General features: G+C 51.5%; 11 protein-coding genes across 11 annotated transcripts; 7 read left to right on the top strand and 4 right to left on the bottom strand.

Moving 5' to 3' along the window:
• The first annotated feature begins 206 nt into the window (after nucleotides 1-206).
• CC77DRAFT_7023 (hypothetical protein) lies at nucleotides 207-1908 on the top strand. The gene is made up of 3 exons (XM_018532822.1): nucleotides 207-599; nucleotides 657-1489; nucleotides 1549-1908. The coding sequence occupies exons 1-3, from the start codon at nucleotides 416-418 to the stop codon at nucleotides 1879-1881; spliced, it is 1350 nt and encodes a 449-aa protein (XP_018391217.1). The 5' UTR covers nucleotides 207-415; the 3' UTR covers nucleotides 1882-1908.
• Nucleotides 1909-2158: 250 nt separating this feature from the next.
• Nucleotides 2159-5240, top strand: CC77DRAFT_978038 (hypothetical protein; the record flags this gene model as incomplete). The annotated part of the gene is made up of 3 exons (XM_018535991.1): nucleotides 2159-2333; nucleotides 2527-3023; nucleotides 3063-5240. 3 exons carry the CDS (start codon nucleotides 2159-2161, stop codon nucleotides 5070-5072), a joined length of 2682 nt encoding a protein of 893 aa, XP_018391218.1. The 3' UTR covers nucleotides 5073-5240.
• CC77DRAFT_1045601 (hypothetical protein) lies at nucleotides 5222-5575 on the bottom strand (the record flags this gene model as incomplete). Its single annotated transcript, XM_018527409.1, has 1 exon — nucleotides 5222-5575. One exon carries the CDS (start codon nucleotides 5573-5575, stop codon nucleotides 5222-5224), a length of 354 nt encoding a protein of 117 aa, XP_018391219.1.
• Nucleotides 5576-6338: 763 nt separating this feature from the next.
• On the bottom strand, nucleotides 6339-10177 carry CC77DRAFT_1036590 (hypothetical protein; the record flags this gene model as incomplete). The annotated part of the gene is made up of 8 exons (XM_018527023.1): nucleotides 9825-10177; nucleotides 8749-9715; nucleotides 8418-8718; nucleotides 8280-8384; nucleotides 8064-8249; nucleotides 7803-8027; nucleotides 7351-7763; nucleotides 6339-7320 (listed from the first exon to the last, which is right to left on the bottom strand). The coding sequence occupies exons 2-8, from the start codon at nucleotides 9687-9689 to the stop codon at nucleotides 6339-6341; spliced, it is 3153 nt and encodes a 1050-aa protein (XP_018391220.1). The 5' UTR covers nucleotides 9690-9715; nucleotides 9825-10177.
• A 306-nt stretch (nucleotides 10178-10483) lies between these two features.
• Nucleotides 10484-12053, bottom strand: CC77DRAFT_1055926 (FAD-binding domain-containing protein; the record flags this gene model as incomplete). Its single annotated transcript, XM_018527865.1, has 2 exons — nucleotides 10484-11693; nucleotides 11755-12053. 2 exons carry the CDS (start codon nucleotides 12051-12053, stop codon nucleotides 10484-10486), a joined length of 1509 nt encoding a protein of 502 aa, XP_018391221.1.
• Nucleotides 12054-12736: 683 nt separating this feature from the next.
• Nucleotides 12737-14245, top strand: CC77DRAFT_924902 (FAD binding domain-containing protein; the record flags this gene model as incomplete). The annotated part of the gene is made up of 1 exon (XM_018533827.1): nucleotides 12737-14245. The coding sequence occupies one exon, from the start codon at nucleotides 12737-12739 to the stop codon at nucleotides 14243-14245; it is 1509 nt and encodes a 502-aa protein (XP_018391222.1).
• A 1282-nt stretch (nucleotides 14246-15527) lies between these two features.
• On the top strand, nucleotides 15528-16918 carry CC77DRAFT_1055928 (alpha/beta-hydrolase; the record flags this gene model as incomplete). Its single annotated transcript, XM_018527866.1, has 2 exons — nucleotides 15528-15973; nucleotides 16033-16918. The coding sequence occupies 2 exons, from the start codon at nucleotides 15528-15530 to the stop codon at nucleotides 16916-16918; spliced, it is 1332 nt and encodes a 443-aa protein (XP_018391223.1).
• Nucleotides 16919-17961: 1043 nt separating this feature from the next.
• On the top strand, nucleotides 17962-18902 carry CC77DRAFT_1026966 (Isochorismatase hydrolase; the record flags this gene model as incomplete). Its single annotated transcript, XM_018526342.1, has 4 exons — nucleotides 17962-18025; nucleotides 18074-18108; nucleotides 18162-18388; nucleotides 18479-18902. The coding sequence occupies 4 exons, from the start codon at nucleotides 17962-17964 to the stop codon at nucleotides 18900-18902; spliced, it is 750 nt and encodes a 249-aa protein (XP_018391224.1).
• Nucleotides 18903-19247: 345 nt separating this feature from the next.
• CC77DRAFT_7219 (hypothetical protein) lies at nucleotides 19248-20311 on the top strand. Its single transcript, XM_018532901.1, has 2 exons — nucleotides 19248-19817; nucleotides 19882-20311. Exons 1-2 carry the CDS (start codon nucleotides 19500-19502, stop codon nucleotides 20077-20079), a joined length of 516 nt encoding a protein of 171 aa, XP_018391225.1. The 5' UTR covers nucleotides 19248-19499; the 3' UTR covers nucleotides 20080-20311.
• Nucleotides 20312-22157: 1846 nt separating this feature from the next.
• Nucleotides 22158-23203, top strand: CC77DRAFT_7542 (hypothetical protein). Its single transcript, XM_018533105.1, has 2 exons — nucleotides 22158-22776; nucleotides 22836-23203. The coding sequence occupies exons 1-2, from the start codon at nucleotides 22253-22255 to the stop codon at nucleotides 23089-23091; spliced, it is 780 nt and encodes a 259-aa protein (XP_018391226.1). The 5' UTR covers nucleotides 22158-22252; the 3' UTR covers nucleotides 23092-23203.
• Nucleotides 23204-24442: 1239 nt separating this feature from the next.
• On the bottom strand, nucleotides 24443-26615 carry CC77DRAFT_1003851 (C6 zinc finger domain-containing protein; the record flags this gene model as incomplete). The annotated part of the gene is made up of 2 exons (XM_018523226.1): nucleotides 24443-26464; nucleotides 26520-26615. The coding sequence occupies 2 exons, from the start codon at nucleotides 26613-26615 to the stop codon at nucleotides 24443-24445; spliced, it is 2118 nt and encodes a 705-aa protein (XP_018391227.1).
• Between the last annotated feature and the right edge of the window lie 18 nt (nucleotides 26616-26633).

Here is a 26633-nt window from a genome sequence, read left to right on the forward strand (position 1 = left end):
CGGCCATGTCAATTATCTATCAGACTGCCCCTACCTGCCTTCGCTGCTGCATGAAGCAAAGGCCGATCCGTCGTGTCCAGTGTTCTAGTCCACTGGCTACGTGAAATGATACATACGCGTTCGGTCTTCGTTCGCCACTTGTGTGGGTCACCAGGGGCGCGCTAAACGGTTTTGTCACCGCTTCCAGTTACTTGGCTTCACAGCGACAGCCTCATACCTAGCTCGCTACAACTCCATCATGCGCTTCTGCCATTGACATCCATCATAATCTTCACATTGGTTGATTCGTTCTTTACTTGTTCGGCAGCACAAGGCGCTTGTTGCCAATCTCTTCGGCGGGCACTTGTTTTTGCTATCGCAGTCATCACGCCATCACGGCACGACCCAACAACGATCCTACCAGGTCATCGGCAAGATGGGCAAGCTGGCTTTCCCTCTCGATAAAGAGCTAACTGGTCCGGACCGAATTGTTCTGGAAATCCTACAGAAGGAGTACGAGTTATATGAGACCAGGCCTGCAAAATCAACGCTAGATGCAGCAGAAGATTCAGATGACTCGGGTGTCAAACATTCCGAGATTGTGACGCCATCACCAGAGGGTCAGTGAATCTCTCTTTGAACCACCATGGCTGTTTCATATAACTAATATCTCATAGATCTCCAAGACCAGGAGCAGCAAGCAATCGCTTACCTCAAGAAGCTGAATGACCCCAAGTCTGACAGTTTCGAGACCACTGTGTGCAGCACTGTCGATGATTCGGACATCAAGAACCCTCTTCTTCGTCAATGGATCATCGATCCCTACATTCGATGGGCAAAGCAGATTGTGCGAGTCGAGACCGATGTCATTATGGTTACGCATTTGCTGCTTTACTTCTGCACCAGCGTCCCATCAGCGATCTATCTGTACGTCAACTTCCACTGGTGGCACGCTGTGCTTCATTGCGTCATGCAAGGCTACTACATGGGACCATTCACGCTCCTGAAGCATCAGCACATTCATATGCGTGGTGTTCTTAGCAAGAAGTATGGCTTCATCGACCGGCTATTCCCATACATTCTCGATCCAATGATGGGCCACACCTGGAACTCATACTACTATCATCACGTCAAGCACCATCACGTTGAAGGCAACGGACCTAATGACCTGTCTTCCACTATTCGATACCAGCGGGACAGTGTTTGGGACTTTGCGCAATATGTTGGCCGGTTCTACTTTCTGATCTGGCTCGATTTGCCCATGTACTTCTTGCGCAATCGCAAGCCTAATCTCGCGCTCCAAGCGGGTGCTTGCGAAGTTGGCAACTACGTCTTCCTGTACATGATGTACAACTTCGTCAACGCTCGTGCAACGACGTTTGTATTCTTGATTCCTCTGGCATTCATGCGCCTGGCTTTGATGACTGGCAACTGGGGCCAGCACGCTTTCGTTGACGAGGTCGAGCCGGACTCTGACTTCAGGTCAAGCATCACACTCATCGACGTACCCGTAAGTCTGCAATCATTCTTGCTTGATTAGGTTCGAACGCACCACTTACACTATAACAGAGCAACCGCCACTGTTACAACGATGGCTATCACACATCTCATCACCTCAATCCGCTCCGCCACTGGCGGGAGCATCCAGTTGCGTTCCTCTCACAGAAGAAGCAGTACTCTGACGAGCACGCAATCGTTTTCTATAACATCGATTACTTCTTCCTTACGGTCAATCTGCTAAGAAAGAACTATGAGCACATTGCTAAATGTCTTGTACCTATGGGCGATCAGATGCAGCTTACGCTCGACGAGAAAGTCGAGATGCTAAAGCGCAAGACAAGAAAGTTCTCGGAGGAGGAAATTGCAGAGAAATGGGGCAAGCAGTACGCTAAGCTGAAGTAGATTGGACTAGCAATTCGACCAGGACTGCTCGATTTACAGAATCCATTTGTTTGTTCAGAAAATGTCTGTTATAATCAGGCATGTTTTCATGGCACCTATGGTAGCACAGTGCTCGTATGAAGGTTGATTCCCGCTGTGCTTACCCTGGAACTCCACGTGTTGACTTGTAGCACCTGCCGCAGCGCATTCGATCATGATACCGCACAATCCAGACATCGTTCTTTTGCCACCTCATCGCAACGACCTCCCTAAACTTATCACTATTCTACTTGCAGCAATGGCAAAATCCCAGCGCTTACCGTTTGAACAGAGCTTGTTTGTTACAACACCGAACAAGATTCATTTGAGGACACAGCTTGCTCGCGAGACGCTGTTCGAGTGCAAGACCGCTAACGGCATAGTCAACGCTCGTGCCTCGAAAGATAACAGCAGCCTGTTCGCTATAGCAGATGGTCAGGTTGTGATACTACACGATGCTTCGCGAACCAAGGACAGGAAATACAAATTGAAGAGTGGTGATGTACGGCATCTTCCCTAACGACGATACGGTCTACAAACTGACGATAGCACAGGGCGAGCCACGTCTTCTTCTCTTCTCACCCGACTCGCGCACCTTGTATTTCACGACAACGTTGAACAACTCAGTTCAAGCATACTCCATACCAGATGACAAGCTTCTGCCTTCCTTACCATCGCATCCATCTCCACCGAATGTGATCGCGATATCCAGTAACGGTACCGTACTTCTTTCAGCATCACCAAACCCGATGACTATATACCTTCAAGACCAAAGACGGGGACACAGCGCGCCTGTGGACTTTCGTCCAACAGATGCCCGCTACTCTGCGACCTGTGCTGCGTTCCAACAATTGGATAGTCCCGCGCAGCCATCATATACGAACTTTGTGATCGGATTCCAGGACGGATTACTAGCGATGTATCGTCTTTTCCTGCCTTCACTCCGAAAGCGGCCCGAAGATTCGCACATAAATCAATTCCAGTTCTACCAGTTACAGCCTGTCCGAGTAGGTGTCATCAAGAAGCTCCATAAGCCGGCCATGGGTGGTGTACTCGCAGCGGAGTTCATACCGGGCTACAAATCGCGTGTTGTTAGCATTAGGTATGATGGGAAATGTCGACTTGTTGACTTTGAAAGGGGAGGAGAAGTACTCCGGACATAGCATGTCTCTTATCCCGCTACTTGCTTGTCGGTATCCACGAAAGGCTCTGTACACTCAAAGGGAAGAGTAGACGGGATGGTGCTACTAGGAGGCGACGCGGCAGAAGATGCCGGAGATGTCTACGAGGGCTTTGAGACATTGATTGCTATTGGTACACAGGCTGGAAAAGTTCTTGTTTTCAACGCCCTGGGCCTACTTATACATGAGATCACTGTGGGAGTGTCTATCACAGCTGTTGAGTGGGTCGGCAACATGACCGCGCCTTCGATTCTTCCGACTCGCGGATTATCGCCGTCCCCCAAGCCTCGTTCCGTCGTCGATATTGTGGATGCGGAGGGATCGACTCCTTCTGACGAGGAGACCGGTACTGTCAAGAAGACTAGATCACCCTGCAAGTCAGCTTTAACAAGAAAACCGGTACCTGTTGGGCCACCGCCGGATCTGCTTTCCGATGAGCCTAGGAAGTTCAAGTCGAGAGTTCCTAGTCGCAGAGCCTCGGATGTGTTGAGAGGCTCGCCTCTCCGCGTTGAGAGAGTGCGCAACAAACACGTGAAAATGTCATCTGTACGACCGCGCATCTCTACAGAGACATTTCAGTCGCCTCCGGAACCTTCGCCGCACAATCCCTTTCATGTCGGCGCCGCAAAGTCTCTACCCAAACCTGATCCTCCAACACAAGAAAGTCGGAGATGGCCCGAAGTACATCAGATGCCAAGTGTACCAGCCCCGTCACGGGCACAGCTCTTTTCCGCTCCTCATAGGTCGCTCAGCTCGTCTGATCATTCGCACTTTTCGGATCAAGAATGGTTTACACCTCCTTCCACGCGAAGACGCAAGCCAAAGGCGTCACAGCGTCATATGAGTTCAGAATCACCACTGATTACCTCAACCTCAACGACGATCTGTCCAGTGCCCTTCCCACAGTCCTCTCCCACTGCGTTCAACACACCCAACAGTCTGTACTCTCGTCCAACATCCGGCATGATGAAGGAGGAGTCTGTTGAGCATCAAGAGACTGTGGCGGAAGCACCGAGCGGGTTACGGGTCATGCCAAAAGCTCAGCGACACGTAACTATAGCCGACCCAGGATCGTCGTCTCCTTTGGGTAGCTCGAGCAGTCTGTACTCCCGTCCCACCGCCCAGATGTTTGAGAGGCGTTCATTGAGCAAAGCACGAGAGCTTGAATTGGATCTGAGTTCTACCCTCCCAGATAGACCTAATCTTCCAATATTGAAGCCTGCTCTCAGAAGAATCGACTCAGAGACAGAATGGCCCAGCAATGCATGTTCATGCTCAACGCCAAGCACGAGAAGAGAATCGGTTGCCGATGAGAGCGTAAACGACATGGCAGGCCCGAGCAATATAGTTGCTGGATCAAAAGCTCCTCGAAACCACGCATTCGCCGCCGCCACCACCACAGCAGCAGACTCGTCATCTTCGCTCGAAAGCCTCTACTACCCCGTACCCGGCCTCCTAGCTAAAAGTAGTCTTTTCCAAAACTACAACCATCGCAACCTAACACCAGTTCTACCACGGCAGCCCATGACGAACTCGCTTGACACGCGAGCAAATTCACCTAGCAGCGTATACTCCCGCTCCATCTCAGGCGCGGTCAAAGACACGAATCTTGTCGATGCTGGCCTTGCCGAAAATACCGATCAATCGGTAACTTCTTCCAACGCACCCACTCCATCACTGCCACAACATCATCAACTCAGTATCCATGCCTTGGATACCCCACTATCCAACACCTCGCCAAGTACTTTGTATTCACCCGCTCCACCGGGTATATTTCATGATCGTTCGCATGCTGTTAATAGACCGTCTGTGAAGAAGTCGGATGGAACAGGTTTAGCCAGTGTGAGCAAGGAGGCGAAGTCCGTAGCAGAGGAGATGAAATGCTTGTCTGAGGACCAAAGAGCGTTGAGACAGGAGGTCGCGGCTTTGAGGGAAGAATATCGGGTTTTGGAGGATATGTTGTTGAAGCCAAAGGCGGAACTGGTGGTGTGAGGTAAAAGGCGGGCGTGTCGTTGCGTAGCATTTTTCGGCCCCTGTTGTCTATCCTTGATTTTCGTCCTCTTGTAACGTACCAAATCAAAGTTGTCGTCCCTACGACCTTCCCAAATCCCTCCTAGTTTAAAGTGCACAACTCATCCACCTCAAACCCACCCTCCGACTCCCCAAACCCCCGTCCTCCTCTTTCCCTCTGGTCCATTACCACTACCTCCACTCATCAACTTCCTCTCTTCCTCGCCATCGGTATAAATACTACCTCTGACACTCCTGCTCTTACTTACTCCACTACTATCATATCCATACCCTTTTCGCCCTCGCTGTGTAATCTGAGTGTCCTGCTCAACAACCGCCTTTGCCATCTTCCACAACATCCACGTCTGGCACGAGATCAACACCAGCAAGAGTAGAAGGACGATGAGAATAGCAAAGGCGATGAAGAGGAAGAGCACGGTTTCATCGTCGCGAGGAGAGGATGGGTTGAGGCTGCTGCTACCCATTGTGCTTGGCCTGTGTTGTCGACGAGAAGGGGGGAGATATTTGCTAGGCGTGAATATGTGGAGCCGGCGATGAGTAAAGGGAAGGGAAGAAAAGAAAAGGAGTTGAATGATTTTGGGTTGCCTTTGGTCCTCGGAAGTTGCTAAACTTCCGATTGCTGGGTGGGGTGCGGACCGATTGATAGGCAACGAAACGCGTTGTTGCAGATCTGTTTCAGGGATACGAGAACACGACGGGAAGACCCATGTTGACAGTTCCCGTCCAGCGTTCAACGTTGGGGCCACGCAAGGCTCCAAAACGTTTAACCAGCATCCTGGGAGAGAATATGCTCATACAAGGTTCTTTTACGGATGCAGTGATGCGAATGGAGAGGAAGGAGTTCTGATCTTGTTGTTGTGATTGATGATAAAAAAGGAGAATCTGTACAAGATAGAACAAGGGTCATTACACTACTTCTTTTCCCCGTGACCGTAACTGGAACCCAGGCACCGTGCGCTATGCAATACACTGCGATATCGTTACCACCATTTATCCTATCAAACAAAGCGTTGAAGCCAGGTCGTCGAGTCGTAAGATAGCAAATGCCAGCGCCGGATGTATCATGACAAACGAAACAATCTGTTACCCAAAGTAATGTGTCCAAAAATATAAGGGAGAAGAAAAAACAAGAATACTGCTCTGCAGTGACAGCAACAACATAGGACCCAAATATAATCTGAACCTGCAAAGTCAAGCGAACTTGCAATCATCATCAGCTACTGCACTCTATGCAGCAAGTGGCTCCTCTGCGTTGAGCTCCTCGTCTTCGACATTCTCATCAACGCCGAAGCCGGAGTCCCATTGACGCCTAGAAGAGACCTTCTTCTTGCCCTTCTTTCCAATCTTGACCTTTTCGCTGGTCTTCAAGACCTTGCCATTAGCGACACGGTGGAGGTCGCCCACGCCTTGGGTCTTAACTTCAACACGCTTGAGCTTCATTTCTTGGACGGCTTGGAGAGCGTCCTGGTTGCGGCGCTTCAAGTCATCAGCAAGACGCTCATTCTGCTCCTGGAGTTGACGTTGCGAGGCAGTGAGGGCGTCGATGGTGGCACGAGTGTCTTCTTCAGCAAGACGGAAGCGTTCCTTCATCTCCTCGATCTGGGCCTCCAGAAGTATAATGGTCTCGAGGCGAGCTTCGCCTAGCAGACGCATCTCTGTGAGCTCAGTTGTACGCTCCTCAATCATCTCCTCGTACTCCGTAGTGCGCTTCGCAGAGGCATCTTGAAGGCTCTTGATGGTGGCCTCTTGTGTCTTGATGACAGCATTAAGGGCATTGACCTCGTTAGCGTGGGCGTCGACAATGTTCAGAAGCTCGTTGGCCTCGGACTCAACACGCCTTGAGAGAGACAAGTTCTCCTTGCGGTAGCCTTCGTTCTCCGCCTTCTGAACAGTGAGATCCTCCTCAAGAGAATCGATCCTTCCCTGGAGGGCAGTCGTATCCTCAAGGTAGATGCGCTCCTTCTCAGTGACCTGATCGAAGAGATCGTTGATCTCAGCTTGTTGCCGTTGAATCTGGTTGTTAAGGTCCGTGATGTTGGCCTGGAGTGAGGTGATGGTGGAGTTGGTGGAGTTCTCCAGCGCCATGTACTTGGTCTTCAGGTCAGCGAGCTGAGCAGCAAGGTTGGCGACTTGGACGTCACGATCCTGCTCGAGCTGATCGCGAGCATCGGTCATGTCAGACAGGTTGTTCTCAAGTGTCGCGATATCACTCTCAAGGCCGAGGATCTGCTGCTCCAACTGACCAAGTGTGTTCTCCTTAGTCTGACGAAGCTCAGTCTCTGCATCGAGCAGGTTGTTCAGTTCAAGCTCGCGCTCATCGGCGTCTTCTTGCAGCTCTGCCAGAGCGGTCTCCTTCTCTTGTTGGAGTTGGAAAAGCTTAGATCGCAGCTCATTAGCCTGAAGGCCAGTGTCATGGAGGCGGGTGGTGAGATCTTCGATCTTGTCATTCGCCTCGTCAAGATCAGCCTCGGTCTTCTCGCGTTGAGCACGTTCAGAACCTAGATTCTCTCGGGTGTTGGCAAGCTGTTCCTTGAGTTCAACGATGGCATCGTTGAGGTTTTCGATGGTGTTGGCGTGCTGGTAGACTTGCTCGATCTGGTCGTCACGCTCGCCCTCCGCAGTCTCGCGGGCGGCGGTCTGCGCAGCCAGACGCTCTCTGAGAGTAGTCATGTCGGTGGTGATGTTATCGACATCGGTCTCCATGCGCGCAATGCTGTCCTCTAACTCCTCAATGTAAGCATCTTTTTGCTTTACTTCGGCCTCGGCAGCATCGCGACCCTCCTGCTCAGCATCGAGGTTTGCCTCCAGAGCCTGGATGCGCTCGGTGTATTCCTGTTCCATGCGTGCGATCGTCTCGTGGTGGTTTGTCTCGAATTCGGTTGCGGCGGCGGTGACGTTGTCGAGGTCCACACGATACTTTTCGAGAGCTTCGCGTAGTCGTGCCAGAGAGACGTCCTTGTCTTGGTTCTCATCTTGCAGACCAGCGATTGCGCTATCTTGTTCGGCGAGAGTGAGTTCCTGTTGGTTAGAAAGTTCCGTCAGGGCAGCGTTGCGCTCCTCGAGATCAAGAATGGCGCGCGCCTTGTCCTCATTTGCCTTATCAAGTGTGAAGACGTCTGACTCTAACTGCTTCACGCGCTCGTCTGATTCGCCCAGCAGGTCGAGAACACCCTCGTATTGTCGTCGGACAAGCACTTCGGCCTTTTGAGAGATGGTGATTTGAGAGAGCTGCTGCTTGAGCTCGAAGAAGAGGCCGCTGAAGAGCTCAGGGACCTTTTGAAGAAGTTGTTGGTTGGTAAGACCAACGGTGGTACCGGGGAAGAACTTCTCAATCTCAGCGCGAAGGTCCTCGAAACCATGGCGCAAGTCGGTCAGAATTTCGCTCGAAGAAGCACCAGCCTCAATGAAGCGAAGGTTCTGAAGCTCGATGGTGATCAAGCGCAGCGCACCTTGAGACTCACCCAAGGCCTTGCTCATCTGCTTCAGCTCCCGCTCGTAGCGCTCGACGGCCTCGTCTTCGATCTTGTCCATTATGATATCCTCGCCTTCGGTGAGATTGTCGCGGCTGAGTTGCGATAGAGATGGCAAGGATTCGAGTGTCATCTGGCTGGAAATCTCTAGCGCGCGGGAAGAGTACTTGCCAACGGGTGTCGGCTCCATGTCAAGATCTTGCGACATGTTCAGGTCGTCAGGGTTGACCATGACCATACCGTCTTCGTCGTCGGACATGTCAACTGGTTCATTGTCGTCACCATTGTACAGGGAAGAAGCGCGTAGCTCGTCAATCTGTTGACGGGCCTCGTCTAGTTCCACTTGCAGGTCATTGGCGTCTGCGTCTGCGATGTCGATCTCACCTAACCGGCGGGCTTCGAGGCGGTATTCCAGGTCCTTGATCTTGTCATCCTGGGCCTTGAGCTGACGACGTAGCTCCAGGAACATCCTCTTGTCCTTCTTCTGGTGGTCTTCGAAGTCGTTTACCTCCTGGCTCAGATGGCTTCGGCGGAGGCGGCGACGCGCGCGGCCATCCAGGACTTGTGTGAGGGGCGCAAACTGAACGCGGTTGCCGTTGTTCTCGACCTCGTCGACACGCTCAACGTGCAGCTGAGCTGGCATGGACATGCGGGCGCGGCGGGTGTTGGTGAAGCGGCTGCGGGAGGCACCGACACGGTCGAGATGGGGTGTCAGGCCAGGTAGCGGCTGTGTGGAGGCGGGTCGGTTGAACATGAGCTCGTCGTCCTCGTCATCGGCGGCGACTGGAGGCTCAGAGTGTCGGCGGTTGTAGCGGCGCGTGGTGCTGGTGCTCTGCTCCTGGACGTGAACGTTGTCTCCCCGCTGCGAGCGCGAGAAGGACTGCCGCATCTCTTCGGCGATCTGGTCCTCGTCATCGTCCTCGATGGTCTGGAGGCGCTTGGTGCGCTTCGTCTGAGAGAGCTCCGCTGAGGGCGACGCGGTTCGCTTGCCGACAGATGACATGTCGTCGGTTGTCTGGTTCTTGGACGGGCGGCCGCGTTTGCGTCGAGGAGCGTCACCGGGACCCTCGTGGTGGTGCTCGGATGGGAGGCCACTGAGGCGCGCCATGGTTGAGCGGGTTGAAGAAGGTTGAGCTGCGACTGCCTTTAGTACACGGTGCCTGACAAACAAACAACAAAGGCTTTGCGAGGCGGCGGCGGCGGTGAATTGCTGCGACACGTCGTGTTGTTGGAGCTCGCGTACCTGGCCAAAAATTCGTCAACAGGGCAGGATCGTCCAATGGCCCGTGATTGACAACAGCGAACGGTTGCAGCTGGTGCCAGTGGAGAGTGCGGTGGGAATGGTTGTAGTGGGGGTATATGGAGAGAGAAAGGCAGGGCCAAGTTTTGATATAATCAAAAAGTGGTTGACGGGCACCTGCAATAGTGGGTTGGGTAGTGGGCGAAATGGGGTGGTTGGGGTCGCGGCTAGCTCTTTGCTACGTCAATGCGAGCTTGCGGTGAGTCGAGGCCCCTAGTCGTCCAGCTTTCACGCTAACCTCCACTGACGTCGACGCGACTACCGGCGCCATCTACGCGTTTTCACTACACTAGCAATCTAACATCTGAAACAGGCCGTGAACCGGTTTGTTCTTTCGGATCCGCTGCGCAGACGAGCCTCTGTCGCGTCGTTATACAAAGAGCCCGACGTCATCGCCGCCTCTTCACGTACTACAGTGCGCGTTCGAACCTCGAGCTAGCTGATCTTCATTGTACTAGAGTCTAGACGTGCAGGCAGCTGTCAGGGCAACAGACGGCCCGGACATGGACTACTATGCTTTTGAGGGGTAGGCCGATGCAATGGATCTCCCCATGCATTCTCCGATCACATCTCTAGCCACGTTTGCTATCACGGAAGCGCTGTTACTTCTTCAACAGGAAGTCACTTTCGAAAAACAACCCCTTCGTTGCGCTTGCAACTCCGTACAACCCTCCCAAAGGCCATGTATCCCAAAATTGCCGGTATGCCCAGTCATTCCACGTTTCCGTCTTCCTCACGCTTGCTCCCCCAGCAACGCCTTGCAGATCAACTTTCACTTTGTCGTAGACACTTGGCAAGCTCTCGGCATGGTACTTTCTCCGGAGCTCCATGTACTTCTTCTCGTCGTAGATGTCCCAGAACTCTTGCTCAGTGTAGTACGCATGCGCATACAGACATTTCATGCCGCCTAACTCAGTGACTTTGGCTTCAAAATCCCTGTTCAGCTTGATAAATGCGTGAGCGTCGCTTGGTCCCATGTCCCATATCCCCACGTCAAGCAGAATGTCGTCCTTGACATTGTTGCCTTGGGAGAAGCTTCGCTCCCCGAGAGGTGCTGATTTCACCGGACACAGCCAGAGCGGCCAAATGCCCGTCCTTTCGTCGGTCCATCTAACGAACTCGTCTGCTGCGTCATATGGTACACCATAGTCCTGAATGATTGTTCGGGAGGCGAGGCCCGATCGATGTAGGGCGTGTACCATTGTCCGCGAATACATGAAGGGATCCAGCAGGAAGCGTGTAACACGATTGAAAGGCGTTACGAAGTACTTGAATGCGCGTAGTCCTGACCAAAAGACACCTCGGTCGTAGCGGAAGAGATAAGATTGAACAGGCACTAGTTCCCTGTATGTAGTCTTCTCGCTCTGTGTCCGCTTTAGTATGTCTTCTGCGTGCATGTATAGCCAAGGATCTGTCGCTTTGTCGAAACTCTGGATTTTCCTATCCATTGGGGCGTCGGTCAAGCGGCCGATCATGATTACTCCGCTCGTCATCGAATACAGGATGCCATCCATATAGTCGACCTCAGGATCATCTTGATAGTGTCGCAATTGTTTGACGGCTTCGTTCGTTGAGCCGACTGGAATGTACTCCAACTCAACATACCGACTAGAATGAATAAGCTCCATTTTGAGCAGGGTAATGACGCCCAGGCTGCCGCAACTCCCTGCTGCTGTGAAAAACAGATCGCGATGCTCTTCTGCCGATGCCCATACTACCTCGCCGTTACCTAAGATGAGCTCAATGCCCGAGATAGTGCGGTCAAACAGCCCATACTTATATGAACTGCTTTCGCCGCTGGTACCAGCAAACCTGTCAACACTAGTTAGTCCTCTGACTTAGAGTAATCTTTGTTCAGATCCCTGTAACTTACCCACCACCCACGGTAATGTTCGGAAGTTCCATAACGACCTTTGGCAAGAAACCCTTAGCCATTGTGGCTTCTACAAGCTTATCCATCGGCACGTTCGGCTCCACGAGGACGGTCTTCTGAAGCTCATCGAACTCTATCACATGGTTCAGGGAACTAACGTCGATAATCTGATTGCGATCACGAGACGATTTCCGGGTTGACAGCGTAGAACCATGATATATGCGAAACGGAGTTTTCGAGGCACTGAATCGGGCGACCTGCGATGCGAGTGTTGCTACTGTTGAGTTGTGTATATCCATGGTGTGAATATAATGATGCAATGCGATGTAACAATGTTGTTGGGCGATTCGAGGATGAAGAGAACATGGCGTCGCATTACTTTTGATGTATACATAAGCGTAGGGCCGCCGCGCCTTCTCCACTACCCGTTCGATCCTGCTAAAGTCAATATCTGACCACTCGCACCGGGCCAAGAACTACTCTTGTGCGGGGCAAAGGATCGATATACGTTGCTTTCTGGGGATTCCATATCACTGGAGATATCTAAGTTTGGTAAACGTAATTCAGAGCAGTCTGAATCGCAGTCGGACGCGCGAGTGTCGCTTTCCGTCTCGCGGACGATGGAATCGCGCGCCCCCATGGTGACCGGAAGCGCGGAAGACGATCCACTCGCTAAGGACGCTGACGTACGGCGTTCAGAACGACTACCCAGTTCCACGGGTCTTGCTTGCGTATACTATACGACAGAAACGATCACTGGATGGCTGGAGGTGGCTGATAGACTTCTGGCTCATTTTTTCCGCAATTGCAGAAGCAGAAGCAAGGACTGGTGGTTTAACCTCCTGGATTCGTGGGGCAAGTTCGACCCACTGCTAGCGCAACTTCTTCAGCCTCATCAGCCACGCATCAAGCAGGGAGCCAATACTAGGAGCTTTGCACTCACAATCGCATGGCTGCAGTTGGCTCTACACTATCTTTCCAGATGGAGCAACACAAAGCTACTGTAGAGACAGTTCGCTCTCGCATACAGCATTTCTACAACACCAAAACCGGGTTCCGAGTCTACCATGGCAGCACCAATTCCACTCGCCATGCTAATTTCGACCGAGATTCCATTGTCGATGTCAGCTCCCTCAACCACGTTTTATCTATCGACAGAGAGAAGAGAACAGCGCTTGTCGAACCTAATGTCCCCATGGATGCCTTGGTCAGAGAAACCATGAAAGCGGGCTTGCTGCCTCCAGTTGTCATGGAATTTCCAGGCATTACCGTAGGAGGAGGTTTTGTGGGCACAGCAGGAGAAAGCAGCAGTTTCAAGCACGGCTTCTTCGATCGTACTGTCCTAAGCGCTGAAGTGGTCTTGGCAGATGGCACGCTTGTCACGGCTTCTCAGAGCGAGAATCAAGGGCTCTTCGAAGGTCTGAGAGGTAGTTTTGGAACTCTCGGGGTACTCACATTGGTGGAATTGCAGCTCATCCCTCTGCAAAAGCTAGTCGAGGTCACCTACCACCCAACGTTTTCCTTTGAGAACGCCACAGACAAGATGCAATACCACACCACCGACCAAAGGAACGACTACGTTGATGGGGTCTTATTCTCCAAAGGCACCGGAGTTATAGTCACAGGTCGCCTCGTTGACGCAGAACATACGCCTGGGCTACCTATTCAACGATTCTCTAGACCCTGGGACGAATGGTTTTGGATACGCGCGAAGGCGCTTGCATCGAAGGGTATTATTACAAAGGAACTTGTTCCGGTAGAAGACTACCTGTTTCGTTACGATCGTGGGGCGTTCTGGATGGGCATGTATGCTTACAAGCAGTTTATGGTCCCTTTTATGCGGTTCACACGCTTCTTGCTGGACTACTTCATGCACACACGAATCATGTATCACGCGTTACATGCCTCTGGGTATACGGACCGTTTTATAATCCACGACATCGCATTTCCGGCGGCAAACACTGCATCCTTCTTGGACTATGCGGACCAATCGTTCAATATATACCCGATCTGGTTGTGTCCACTGCGACAGGATGGTAGAAGCTCTATGGGACACCCTAAGCCGTTCGAGGGCCCGATTGGCGGAAAGCAGATGGGTGCATACGACGGTAAATATATCAGTGTTGGAATCTGGGGTCCATATCCATCCAGCGAGGTTGAGTATGTCCGCGCAAATCGCGAAATCGAAGCAAAGATGCGCGAGCTTGGTGGACTCAAGTGGTTATACTCGCGTGTCTTCTATACCGAAGACGAATGGTGGCAAGTCTACGACAAGCACGAGTACGATGCTCTTCGTAGCAAGTACAACGCAAATTCCCTGCCAAGTATATGGGACAAGGTCAAAGATAGGGGAAGGAAGGAGGAATTTGGTCCAGGTCTGAAGGGTATGTTGAAGCGGATCGTGAAGAGCAATGACCTGTTGAGTGGGCTATATGGCATCTACAAGGCGGTCAAGGGCGGAGATTACATGTTGAAGAAGAAGGTTTCCTAGGAGAAACTGGTTGAATGTTGGCTGTATGTTTCTCAGAATTGCATGTAGAACGATTTCGGTTAGCGCCATCCCTCAGACGCATCGCTACTTTTCCTATCTCTCCTCGCCTCACCTACTCTTTGCTTTCCCCCTTTCCGCCGATTACAAAACCCATTTTCTCTATTGCAAATAATGGGTTTTTGATGGGAACGCGCGATTGCGATCGTCACGGAAGCCTTGCTGCCGTCTAGGAATAATGATGACGTCTTAGGGGTCGGACTCCTTCTGCGATCAAGGCGTAGGAATTCCAAATTCTTAGCGCAAATCAACGATCAACACCACGGACACGGCAGCCGTGCTCAATGACAGCTCAACGTGAATGTATAAGCAACAACGTTTTGGCAATCTCGGCATCCAGACCTTCGAAAATAACGCCTTTGTGTCCAATCACAGCGCATCGTCATCCTCGAGCCTCGAAATCGTTCCGACTATACATGCCCATGCAGGTTGTGTACCACTGGTACTTCCGGACACCACCACGAGCACATGGGCAGAGGCAATGAACGATAACTTGGGCTGCAAGGATTCCCTGCGTGTCCGCCAAAACTACCGCTTAAAAGCAGAAAGTGGCTGACCAACCTGCAGCGTGAGGAAGCTGTCCGGTGAGGCTTCCCGTTATCTTAATACGTCCTACGCATGTGCTATTGACGTCTTCTAGAATGGAAGATCGCAATGTACCCGCTTGTGGTAGCTTCCGCTGGAGTGGGAAAGTAGTCTCCACATACTAGAGCTAGCGCTCGAAGAGCTTCATCGATTACTCAATTCAGCCTATGATGCCATAGGAATATCCGCTGCTAGGCCGAAGCTGCGCCCGATTTGAGAATTTACACTCTGGTACCCCACGATTTCACAGTTTCGGATGTTGTCTTGCCGCGTTAGCTGCCGATTGAACATGCAAACAGTTTCTCACGGTACTTTGACCAAAACGCCGGTAAGTGACTATTGGTTGCACAACGTCAATTTGGATGGCGAACCGCTGGATAACGCTATGGAAGCTTCCGATCGACGAGTTCGTGCGCTATGACTTTACTGATGGCTCCTATTTGGAAGGGCCGGAAGGGAAAGGCAGCTAGTCGCATGCTTACACGGCCACGTACTATATAGTCAGGCAGCCACATTGCATCGCGGTGAAGGTAAGCTCTGTTCAGGTCGTGTTTCACCTAATCCATTGAGCGAATATTTCTTTTCTCTCTTTGTCTCCTCCTCTGGATAGTGATTACTCAACCTCACGTTACTCACAACCATGGCTCCAGTCAAAGCAGTTTTACCCCTTGCCCTCGCTGGCTTCGCGGCCGCGAGGCAATGTTCGACCTTCATGATTGAGACGTCGATTAGCTCGAGGCAAGGACAGTTCAAGGAAGTGCCCGTCGAAGGCAACCTCGATGTTGGCGCATTCGTTGCTCGATTTAATCAATTCGGCAAGAATTACACAGCAGAGCTTCTTGAGGGTTACCAAACGTTGGAGGGTACCTACAACATCTCCGCACAGTACTGTAAGCCAGACAGTGGCAACGGCAAAACCATCCAGCTCTTGAGCCACGGTATTGGTTTCGACAAGACATACTGGGACCTCGAGTACGACAACTACAACTACAGCTATGTCGATGTGGCCCTGGCTGCTGGCTACAGTACGCTCGCGATCGACCGTCTAGGTATCGGTCTATCTTCTCATGGAGACCCATTCAACGAGTAAGTGGGAAACGCAACTCGTTCTGCATAGTTTACTGACCATTCTCTTTTCTTATCAGGATCCAAGCCCAAGCTGAAGTTGAAGCTCTCAACTCTGTCACTACGCAACTGCGCAAGGGCGAGATCCCAGAGATTAGCTGCGCATACGACAAGGTCATCCACGTTGGTCACTCCTTCGGTAGTGTCCAGTCCTACTGGCTCTCCGCTCTCTACCCTGAGAACACGGACGGTGTTATCCTTACTGGTTTCTCTGTAGCCGGACAATTCCTGGCCTACATCACTGCCGGATGGAACCTGCACAGCGCTCGCCTTAACCAGCCTCTGCGCTTCGGAAATTCCTCGAACACCGTCGTCCGCGCTATCGCCGACCAGTATGATGTGAGCGAGAACGTCGTCAGTGGTCTTCAGAAGATCCTCGCAGCTGCTGGTGTGGACCTGACCTCTGATGAGGTATGGAACGAGGTCGCCACCACCGAAGTCCTCGACCTGATCAACGGTTACAACAAAACAGTTGACACCCTCAACTACCCCTCTGGATACTTGGCACACTCCGACCTCACTGCCTTGCAGTACGCTTTCCTCCAGCCTGGCAACTACGACGTTGGCCTAGCTCTCGTAGCCGAGAAGACCAAGCAGCCCGTCACCACCGGTGAGCTCTTGACCATCGGTGGCTCGCCCAGTTCATCTCCCTTTACTGGCCCCGTCCTTGTCATCACCGGTGAAAACGACGTACCATTCTGTGGAGGAAACTGCTACGGTCAAGTCATGGGTACAAACACCTCCAACATCCCCGAGGGTGTCGCCATGGCTTACCCATCAGCCTCTGCTTTCGAGGCGTACATTCAGCCTAACACTGGTCACGGCTTGAACTTCCATTACAACGCCACCGCTGGTTACCAAGTCATGCAGGACTTCTTGGCAAGCAATGGTCTTGCTGCGCAGTAAACATCTCAAGCTTTGCATTCTGTCGCTTTGACTTGTCGCTGCGCTTCCGAGCAGGTTAAAAGCTTCTGAAAGTACAACATAGCTTGAGTTAGCGGCTAGTAAATGAATACGTAATGTCTTGTAATTCATGTATACGATGATTGTTTGATGATTTTTTTGCGCTACGTCTTTGTTATTGCTTACTCATGACCGTGCTTGTCGGAAGTCACAATCGGTACGTACTCTCTAGGGCATTTCCACCAGTCAAACGCGAGACTAGAATTTCCAATTCCTGACCAAAATGCTTGAAGCACAGATCCTCGACCCTGTCGAAATTGTATGAGGATTGAGTGCAAGCGCGGGTGACCAAATGCTGATGAATAAGAGCCTTGTTGCTGACTTGCAGCTTTCTAAGGTGGTAACCGGTTAGCTCCGGATGCACAACAGCCTCAACCGAGGCGAAAGTACATGGGGCCATGACGTTAGCAGCAGCGCCCTACATGTACTGCATACTCTATTGCTGGTTACCAAAGACTTATTCAGGACGAAATTATACCGGTCACGTTCCATGCGTGCGGTCTCAACACCAACGATGTCGACGGTGATCCACTTCGGGCATGCACGATGGGTAGACTACGGGCGGTAACGCGGGGCTACTCCGCGCAGGTAACCAGTTTTGTCGTAGTTGGGATGGAAGCAATCCGGTCTACTGGTTAGTCATGGCTTTCATAGCATTGAGGCTGCAGAATTCCCTGATGAAGATAGTAGTCAGCAAGCTGCGCGATGTAGAACTCCACTGCAAACTCCACCCAGATGTCGGGTTGAACCACAGTATACGAGACCAGGCTTGCGGGCCAAGGCCGTAGAGACATTGGCACGAAGCAGTGGATACATGGACTGGGCTCTGAGCGGGATGCAAGAGTTGACAGGCTGAAGAGGAGGACTTCGAGGTATAAAGGGAGGTTTGCACCGCCTGTAAACAATCAGTCATCGCATCGCTATCGAACACCTCCCAGACTTCAATAGCATAGCTTGCCTATTCAATTCCATCACTAGCCCTCAAGATGAAGTTCGCTTCTACCATCGCCCTTGCGGCTCTCACGCTTCTCAACACCGTTCGCGGTGATGGTACGATAGTCAAACAATACATATCTTCCAATAGCTAACATATATCAGCTGTACCATGGGAGCGCATTGACAAAGACGACGCAGTAAGTTGCCATCCGAATTTTCAACCTATACCATAATCTGACGTCCAGCCTAGCTACTCCTGATTCTCGATCTGCAAGTCGGTCTCTTCCAACTCGCCAGAGATTGGGACCCAACCCTCTACAAGCAAAACATCATGGCACATGCCGAGCTAGGCAAGGTCTTTGACATCCCCGTCATCCTAAGTACGTCTGCGGACCAAGGTCCCAACGGTCCTTTGCCCAAGGAGATGTTGGAGATGTATCCCGATGCGCCGCTCATTAGACGTCAAGGCGAGGTTAAGTAAGTGATTTCTGCTTCGTTCACCTCCTCTTATTACCTAACCACTCGAAAATACGTCCATCGCTGCGCATTCAGCTAACACATCCCCAGCGCCTGGGACAACGCTGATTTCAAGGCCGCTATCCGCGCGGCAAACAAAACCCAAATCATCGTCGGAGGCATCACTACAGACGTCTGCACCACCTTCCTCGCCCTTGCCCTCCGTGCAGAAGGCTACTCTGTTTTTGCCAACGTCGAAGCTAGTGGTACTTACTCGGAGCTCGTGCGCGATACAGCAAATTCGCGCATGCAAGCCGCAGGTGTTCAACTTGTCTCGCTCTTCTCCATCGTATGTGACTTGATGAGGGACTGGCGCAACACCCCCGGTGCGAAGGAGGTACTGCCATACCTGGACAAGTACTTGCCGGTTTACGGAATGGTGGCAAGGGGACATGCTGCGGCTGTGGACAACGGAACGGTCATTCCTGGAGAGATCGATCTCATCACTGGAGAGAATGGGACGATTGTCATTTAGAGTGGCTTGAGTGCTTAGATGGTGGATGATGTAGGTGGACGAGAGGCGGATACTGGGGGTGGGATGCGAATCACAAGAGCGGATGGAGAGGAAGAAAATTTCATGCCAGATTAGCGTACGTACAACGTCAATATCAGAGATGTCAAAGCATAAGCATTCAGTGCCTAGTTTGAATATGTTCATTCACCACCACTTGTCTTTTGCGATCAAGCATGTCTTGCAGAGCGTTTGACGGGTTGTGCTCGACACATCGTACGAATATAGCAACGAGGTCTCTTATCACTACCGTGAGCAACAAGTCGTTCCTTCCGACCGAAGCACGGTGGCCGTTGCCTCGATGAGGTACTAGGAGTTGAATATTGAGGAGCCATGTCCTCATGCTTACCTTCCATCTATGTATCGCTCCATGGCATCATCGGCACACAGCTCGTTCACACTGTCAACTCCAATAAGCTACCGCTATCGGTTCATCGTTCATTTACTCTCACGAGCCGATTATGTCACTCCTAAGCAACAAAACTGCCTCCAGCAGGTATAGCACGCTGTGACGCAACCGAACACCGGCCATATACTCCTCCCTCACTTGCTGTATGGCTTATGTTACGCACCGAAAAAGTCGACAGATTCGAGTTACCGAGCATACACAGACATTGCACAGTTTGTAAGCAGTATATGTGCAATTACTGGACTGAAATGACTGAAGGTTGCCGTGCTTCTCGTGTTTCCAAACTTGCTCAATTGGTACAATGGACATTCGGAGTTTGGGTCGGCCGCGGTAAAAATGAATGTCCTGCCGTCCGATCCGATGATGCTCCCGACACGAGAACGGAATGTTGTACTGAAAAGAAGGGCCAAGAATTGCTGACCGAATTTACACCACAACCGCATCTCTGGGGAAGATTCTCAGAAGGTCCAATCGAGCCGTCAGTCAATATAACATAGCGGTTAGCTCTCTCCGAATCAACAGTGTACCTACCACCAAGCCCGGACCCTGTCTCAGGAAAGAATTGATGTTGATTCTGCAGTATGGTATGGTTCAAGGAAGAGAAGAGCAATATTACAAGGATGGCGCTCCCGAAAGAATGTCACGATGGAAGAGCACATCACGTCGAGCTTTCGGCCACAAAATCTGACAGACAGAAGGATCGAGGTGTTGAGAGGCAGAATGGAAGTATAGGGACGGGCGAGTGGAAGGACATTCCTACCAGAAGGTTAGAGCGGATAATTCTGGGGCAGTGCGAACGCCAGAAACATATAGATTCTATGGGAGAGGAGGTATTGAAGGTGGATCCAGGCTGTGTAACCATTTGGGATGAGCTCGAAGAAGGACTTGAGAAGCAATACTGCAATGTAGTAGCACCATGGAATGTCAGTTACGAAGAAAGTGACCCGTGGATCCGATTCTGGAGTGGCAGCGAGCGTAAAGGACTCGAGATACCTTATCACAAGGCACCCTACCGTCTTTGAGCAACGGCTGCTGGTATGGGGTTCCAATATTACGCTACGTTTCACAAAGACAATGATTCCATTGCCGACATACTCAAAACATCCACTACTTCCACTTTCATAATCGATATCTACCGCGGCCCTCGCCCAAGATATAGGTATCGTGCCATTTTGCGATATGATATCAACCGCGCATGCTGCTAACCGGTATACAACCCCACCAAGATGAAACACCACATGCCTCAATCCTGACCTCTATCAACCACAAGCTTTCCGCGGCATTTCTTAGCCATGAAGATCCGTTTCGGAAGCTCAAGCCATGCGTTTCGCGAGGAAAAGGTAATCCACGACTCCAACTGTTTGGCCTTCCGCTCGCGGTCCCGCGAAAATTTCTGTACGCTTAAATAGTGGTGCGCGGAGAAGACGCCGTGTTCGACATCTGACGTGACAGGTGAGACTTGAATTCTGAGAAAAAGCTATGCCGGCGATACACAACAACACCACGAGGTAACTCGGTGTTCGTATCACTCGCGCAACAGTTTGGTCCAGAGCCCTCCAGAGCGTTCGCGCTTTCAACACCAAGGCTCAAAAAGAACGGTAGGCTATACGAGATATCGCACGACTCCGCTGGGCAATGAAAAAAGAAAAGAGTATTAATAGCAGGTGCTGTGGGGAAGGACCGAGGATGTTTGCCTTCGTTCTAGCCTCAGGTACGACTCGGGAAGACGCACGCGGGAGAAGGAAAAATAGGCGTGCTAGAGCTAGAAAAGGGTTGGTACCGTATGCAGACGTCCGTGTGCGAGAGTAACGTTTCGCAGTCCGTGATAGCGAGTGGAGCCCCCTTGTTTGTGAGGTGGTGCGAGGCGAAGCGAGCGGAGTGAGGTCCGCTCTATGAGAAGGAGAACAAAACTTGCAAGAGCAGCGAAAAACGAGCAAGTTCGTCATCGGGCAGGAAATGTGGATTAGCTAATGAGGTGAACATCACCAGCATCATCCATCTATCCAAGCCGTAGTAATGATGCTAGAGATCTGCGGGGACTCCGCTAGCTCCAACTCATTCCCAGCCGTGCAGCTGCGCCTCCAGTGCACCAATGACCTTGCAATCTAAGCTAAACCTTCCAATGAAGACTACCAAGTCACCAAATATTTCATCCCAACCTCTTTACAGACAAAGCCGCCGTTCGTATACTGCTCAAACCAGTGCTCATCTCGGCTAAAGCTACAGCAGAAAGGCGCAGCGCAGCGCGGGACCCTGGGCGGTCGCTGACCTAGAACCTGGTCTGCCTCCCGCTTAGACCCCCGGCGAGATGCTACTGTGCGAAACGGCCGGTCGTGGTGTGGGCGTAGCTGATACAACAGCTGCGCTGAAGCAGAATGGGGTGATGATAGGAATTTGCATATAGACTGGGCCTCTGCTGCGCGCATTCAGATTTTTGCCTGTCGTCTCTTTCGAGTGATTCGAAGTAATCTAATTCGTGTATACTGCTTGTAGTTGTTGCAAGTGCATATCATCAGCACCCTTTCATAACCACCAACAACAACAGCAACACCGCACTCCCCTACCCAACTACTGCCTAATCTGCATCGGCTCAATACACCAGGCCTCCAGATAACGACCAACCTAAGCGTGGTAATCATACGGCTTATCATCGAGCAACCCGCTTACATTGCGCTCAAGGCCCAGTCCTTGGTTCTGGTATGTAATCTTAGCCACCAAGCGCAAGTACCCCCGAGACAACAGCATTAACGGTCCGAACAGATACAAGAAAACCACAACTGCTGCGCCCCTTCCCCTCATCTTGGTATAAACGTCACACCGCGTGGCTTTTCCAGCGCAAGGGAATACTAAATATACAATCGACTTTCTCAATCGCTACGAGAAAAGTCCAATCACTACAGCAAACATGTTTGCCAAACTCTCTACATCGCTTATCGCGACCCTTATCATATCAACAACACTTGCGGCGCCTACACAAACACATTGCCGATGCGAGATCGTCAATGATATCCCATCATCACCGGCTCCTGCATCAGCTGCATACACACCCTCGGCTGCGCACTGGTCGCCCGCAAATACCCTACCAAGTCCCGTGGCCGCAATAAATGTATGCGCAAGCCTAGGATCCAAACTGGAGAAGTTGCAGCACACTGAACCCGAGATCTACAACTCGTATATGCGGGGAGCAGTCAAGGATGCTCAGAAGCCATTACCAACGTCTGTGTTGATGAGCAATCCAGAAATGGCGGAAGATGATGAAGCACAATCGACATCGTCGCGGCCACAAGGGAGGATACTATGTTATCAAGAAGTTCGATCATCGCCGACCGAGTTCCACAGCTCGTTTGTGGGGCTATGGGCGCTTCAGATTATTGTTGTGTCGGCGGTATTGGCTTGTGTTGCTGAGGGTGTGCATTTGGGCAAGCGATGGTAAGACTACACCCATCTTCAACTGATTGAACTGTATCACGTACTAACTGCATTTTCAGGATGGAAAACAAGAACACTCCTGAGCCAACATGCCAGAAACACAGCAGGTTGCGCTTATCGGGGGCGGAAAAGCGTCTCCTAGCCATTCCTACTGGTCCCCAGCAAGCAGACTTGGTGTGCAGCCCGGGCGCAGAAAAGAAGCTCCGAGCATACGAGACAACACGATACTTTGTTACGCAGGCGTCGAGCGGAAGGAGGGAGTTCATTGCATATGATGATGATAGTGATGATGAGGCAAACAGGCCTGTGATGTAGTATTACCTACATCACGGCTTTAAATGAATGTATTATGTTGCACTTTCCACTTGTACATGTTTACTATGCATGCATGTTCCAGCGATGCGACAGCGTGATGTAAAGTGACACCGTACTACACGTCCAGACAAATAACTGGGCCTTTTCTGACCGTTGCATGTCATGGGGTTTCACCCGCCATGACATCTGCGGAGAAACCTCAGCAAGCTTTCTTCCATCGCTTCTCAAGGATGCCCCGCACCCCAAGTTTTGCCTTGGGAGACACGCGCCGGTGCCTGTGCGACAGCATCGTAACATCCTTCATCCACCAATCCTCCTTCCTCTTTTCGTGCATCCGAACACCCACCTCCTTCGTGTAATAATGTTTGATACAATGACGTTGCACGGCAAAGCGCGCGACAGGATGTTGCGATGAAAAGAACAGTAAACCCGGTCCACAAACCAGTAAAGAGATTGGGTATCATAAAGAAAGAGCAGAACCGCTATAACAAACAATCTACATACAGGTCACCCGGACGATGCATCGATCCAATCGTGGCAGGGCGCAAACGGTCGAACCAGGTAGGTGGGCGCAAGGACGCACGGCCGCAATGGACGAAGTGTCGCGATCGGGAAACACATGGAAGCATCTAGTCATACCTACCAGAAAGAGAACTACTACTAATGTACAAACAGTGGGGTATCGCAAGGGTGGAAAGAGGAATTAGTTGTTGCTTGGTAGTAGGAAGGTGTGTCGCTTGGAAAGAGTCAGGTCGCTCGGGTTGTCGCTATGGGCATCTCGATAGATGTCATTATGCGGAACAGAGTCCTGGTATGGGTCCATGTATTATCGTTACAAGTCATCGTAACAGGTCATCGCAGTGGGCTGATTCGCAGCTGATGGTATCGTAATGGGATAGTCGCAGAAGGGAAGAAGGTTGCTGGCAGAGCATTCCAGATGGGTACCAGTATTAAGGGTTTGTTTTATCGCAGTCGGCAATGGTAAGGTTGCTAGGGTATCGCGCGGGGGTATCGTAGTCGTATTAGGGCGTTGTCGCAGTAGGCCAGGAGTCTGCATTCACATCACCAGGATGCTTGAGAACCGAGAGGTCTAGGTGGAAGCCGTACATTAGAGTTCGTATCGAGGAACTGTGGGTACAGTCGTACAGGTGAAGACCATAAGATTGGTCTCCGGGAATGGCGCGCGTAAAAGAAAACAGGAACAGGATGTCGAACGCCGTAGAGAAATGCCGTATCCAGGAAAAGCGCTAATGTGACGTCGTAAGTGTATCGTAGAAAGGATAAAGTTTTGGTTGAAGGGGAGCCGCCGGATCCCGCTCGCTGAACTGGTAGGAGTCGACAAGAGTCGGGCTCACATGATGGTGTGGTAACCCTTCTCGTTCATGACGTCGATCCAGAAGGCATCATGGCCCTCATCGGACTGGCGCCATGTCTCCTTGATAAGCTGAATCATCTTGCGAAGGGGCTTGTTAGGTAGCCTAAGGGCGAACTCTTGCAAGCGCCTAATGACAAACTCGCGAGCACCAACAATCTCTGAGTCATTGGCCTGGACATCGAAGAAGTCAATCGATGAGACGAACTTCAGCTCAGAGGCAGCAACGACGAGCAGAAGGGGCTGAATACAGAATGTACCAGAGGAAGATGGCAGAGACTGAAGCGAGCCGATGATGTGCATCGCAAGAGAGTTGAGCCATAACTTCATGTCGGTATCCTCGTAGACTGTCTCAAATCGTGGGGCGGGGAAGTCAAGGTTCATGTTGTCGGAGCCCTTGGGCTTGTCTGATCCCAAACGCTTGCGAAGAATGGAAGGGAAGACGCGGTAGATCTCCAACAAGCCAGCAAGACGATACGATTCAGCAATGGTAACGAAGTGTTCCTTGGGAGTACGCTCATCACCCGTGTCAATGACCTGGTCAACCGATGGATAGTCGACAGCTAGGAGGTCTTCTTCGAGCGATGCGGCGTTCTGAAGGTTTTCCTGTCGTCGACGGAGGTCCATAGAGGATTCACGGTCCATTGAGCGCTCCTTACGAACCAGGCGACCGACCTCAGCGAACAGGAAGTGAATCATAGGTGCGATGCCTGTCCAAGGATGAGGAACAATCTTGCCTTGTGGTCCACGTGCAGCAGGAGTAGTCTTCTTGGAGGTGATACTAGGTCGTAGTCCTGACTTAGGGGAGAAGCTCATTGCGTCTTCTGTTACGAAGCCCATGAGCATCTCCCAGTGGATCAAGGATTCCTCAAAGAACTGTGCTTCACGCTCGAACTCGATTCCTCCTGACCGGCTGAAGAGCTTAGGTAGGATCAGATCCCTTGCGAGAGACAGGTACTCTAGTCCAAGTGCGTTGCTGTCGTGCCATGATGTAGTGAGACCCAGCAGCATGATGCTCAAGAAAGTTTTGGTCGTGCTTTTGTGGTCCCTTTGTGCAAGCGGGAGCTCTGCTTCCAATGCCTCACGAGCCTTGCGCTGTAGCTCAAGGCCTGTTGCCGCCATGTTGGGGAAGGTGTTAGCCAGGTGCGCAGCAGCCATGGATTGGATCGCATAGTTGATGGAAGGACACTCCTTGTAGATGCGGCCAATGGTAGTCCGGAAAGGATTAAGAACAGAATCAAAAGAAGAAAATACACCACAGACGTCCTTGAAGTAATGCTGGACGAGCAGTGACTCTACATCATCCGGTGAGGATGGGTCTGGAGAAGGACTTGGAAGACGATACAAGTCGAGAAGCAATGAGCGCGAGAGTCTAGGGCTGGATTCCCGTGTTGAATCTCGTTCCATTGTAGGTAATGAAGAGGAAGTCATGTCTTGCTTCTGTGAGAGGTCTTGCATGTCAAAGGTAAGGTCCTCCAGTGATCCAGAGTCGAAGTCGATGGTCTCAAATGGGTCGAAGTTGAAGTCTTCATTGGGCATTTGCATAGCATCCGCGAATCCGTCAAGCATGATAGGATCCATGTTGTTAACATCCTCCATGGGGAAGGGCTCGTACTCGCGGGGAGAGTCACCATCCTCGGTAGAGGACTCGTGTATTGAGGCTGGTTCCTCGAAGCTCGGTGGAGATGGGATTGCTGATGAAGTCTGTGTTGTTGAGAGTTGCTGTGTAGAGGTGATGTTCTTCCTGCCTGCAGGGAGTACGGCAGCCAACGCAGCCTCAATGCCGCTGGCGACGTTTTGGGGAAGGGGAGATTTGGCAGCCGTAGGGACAGCAGAGGTGGCGTCAGGTGTCGATCTAGGCCTAGGAGAGGTGGACTTGGACTGAGCAGGGTTGAAGACTTCGTACTTTGTCGACCATTTCAGAGTCTTCTCGTAGCCAGGGCATGCGACGTTCCTCTTCTTGCACTGCAAGCAACCGGGAGCGGTCTCGTCACACTTGAGCTTTACTATTGTTAGCAAGTGGCCAACGCGGTAGGCAAAGACGTAGGATTCTTACCCTCTTGAGCTTGCATCGACCACATCCGTTCCTGGACTTGGTCTTCTTAGCCTTCAGATCTCTCGCCAGAACCTTGTCTTGAGCCAATGTGGGCATGTTGAGAATGTGAGTAGA

Source organism: Alternaria alternata (assembly GCF_001642055.1).
Source record: "Alternaria alternata strain SRC1lrK2f unplaced genomic scaffold CC77scaffold_1, whole genome shotgun sequence".
NCBI lineage: Eukaryota > Fungi > Ascomycota > Dothideomycetes > Pleosporales > Pleosporaceae > Alternaria > Alternaria alternata.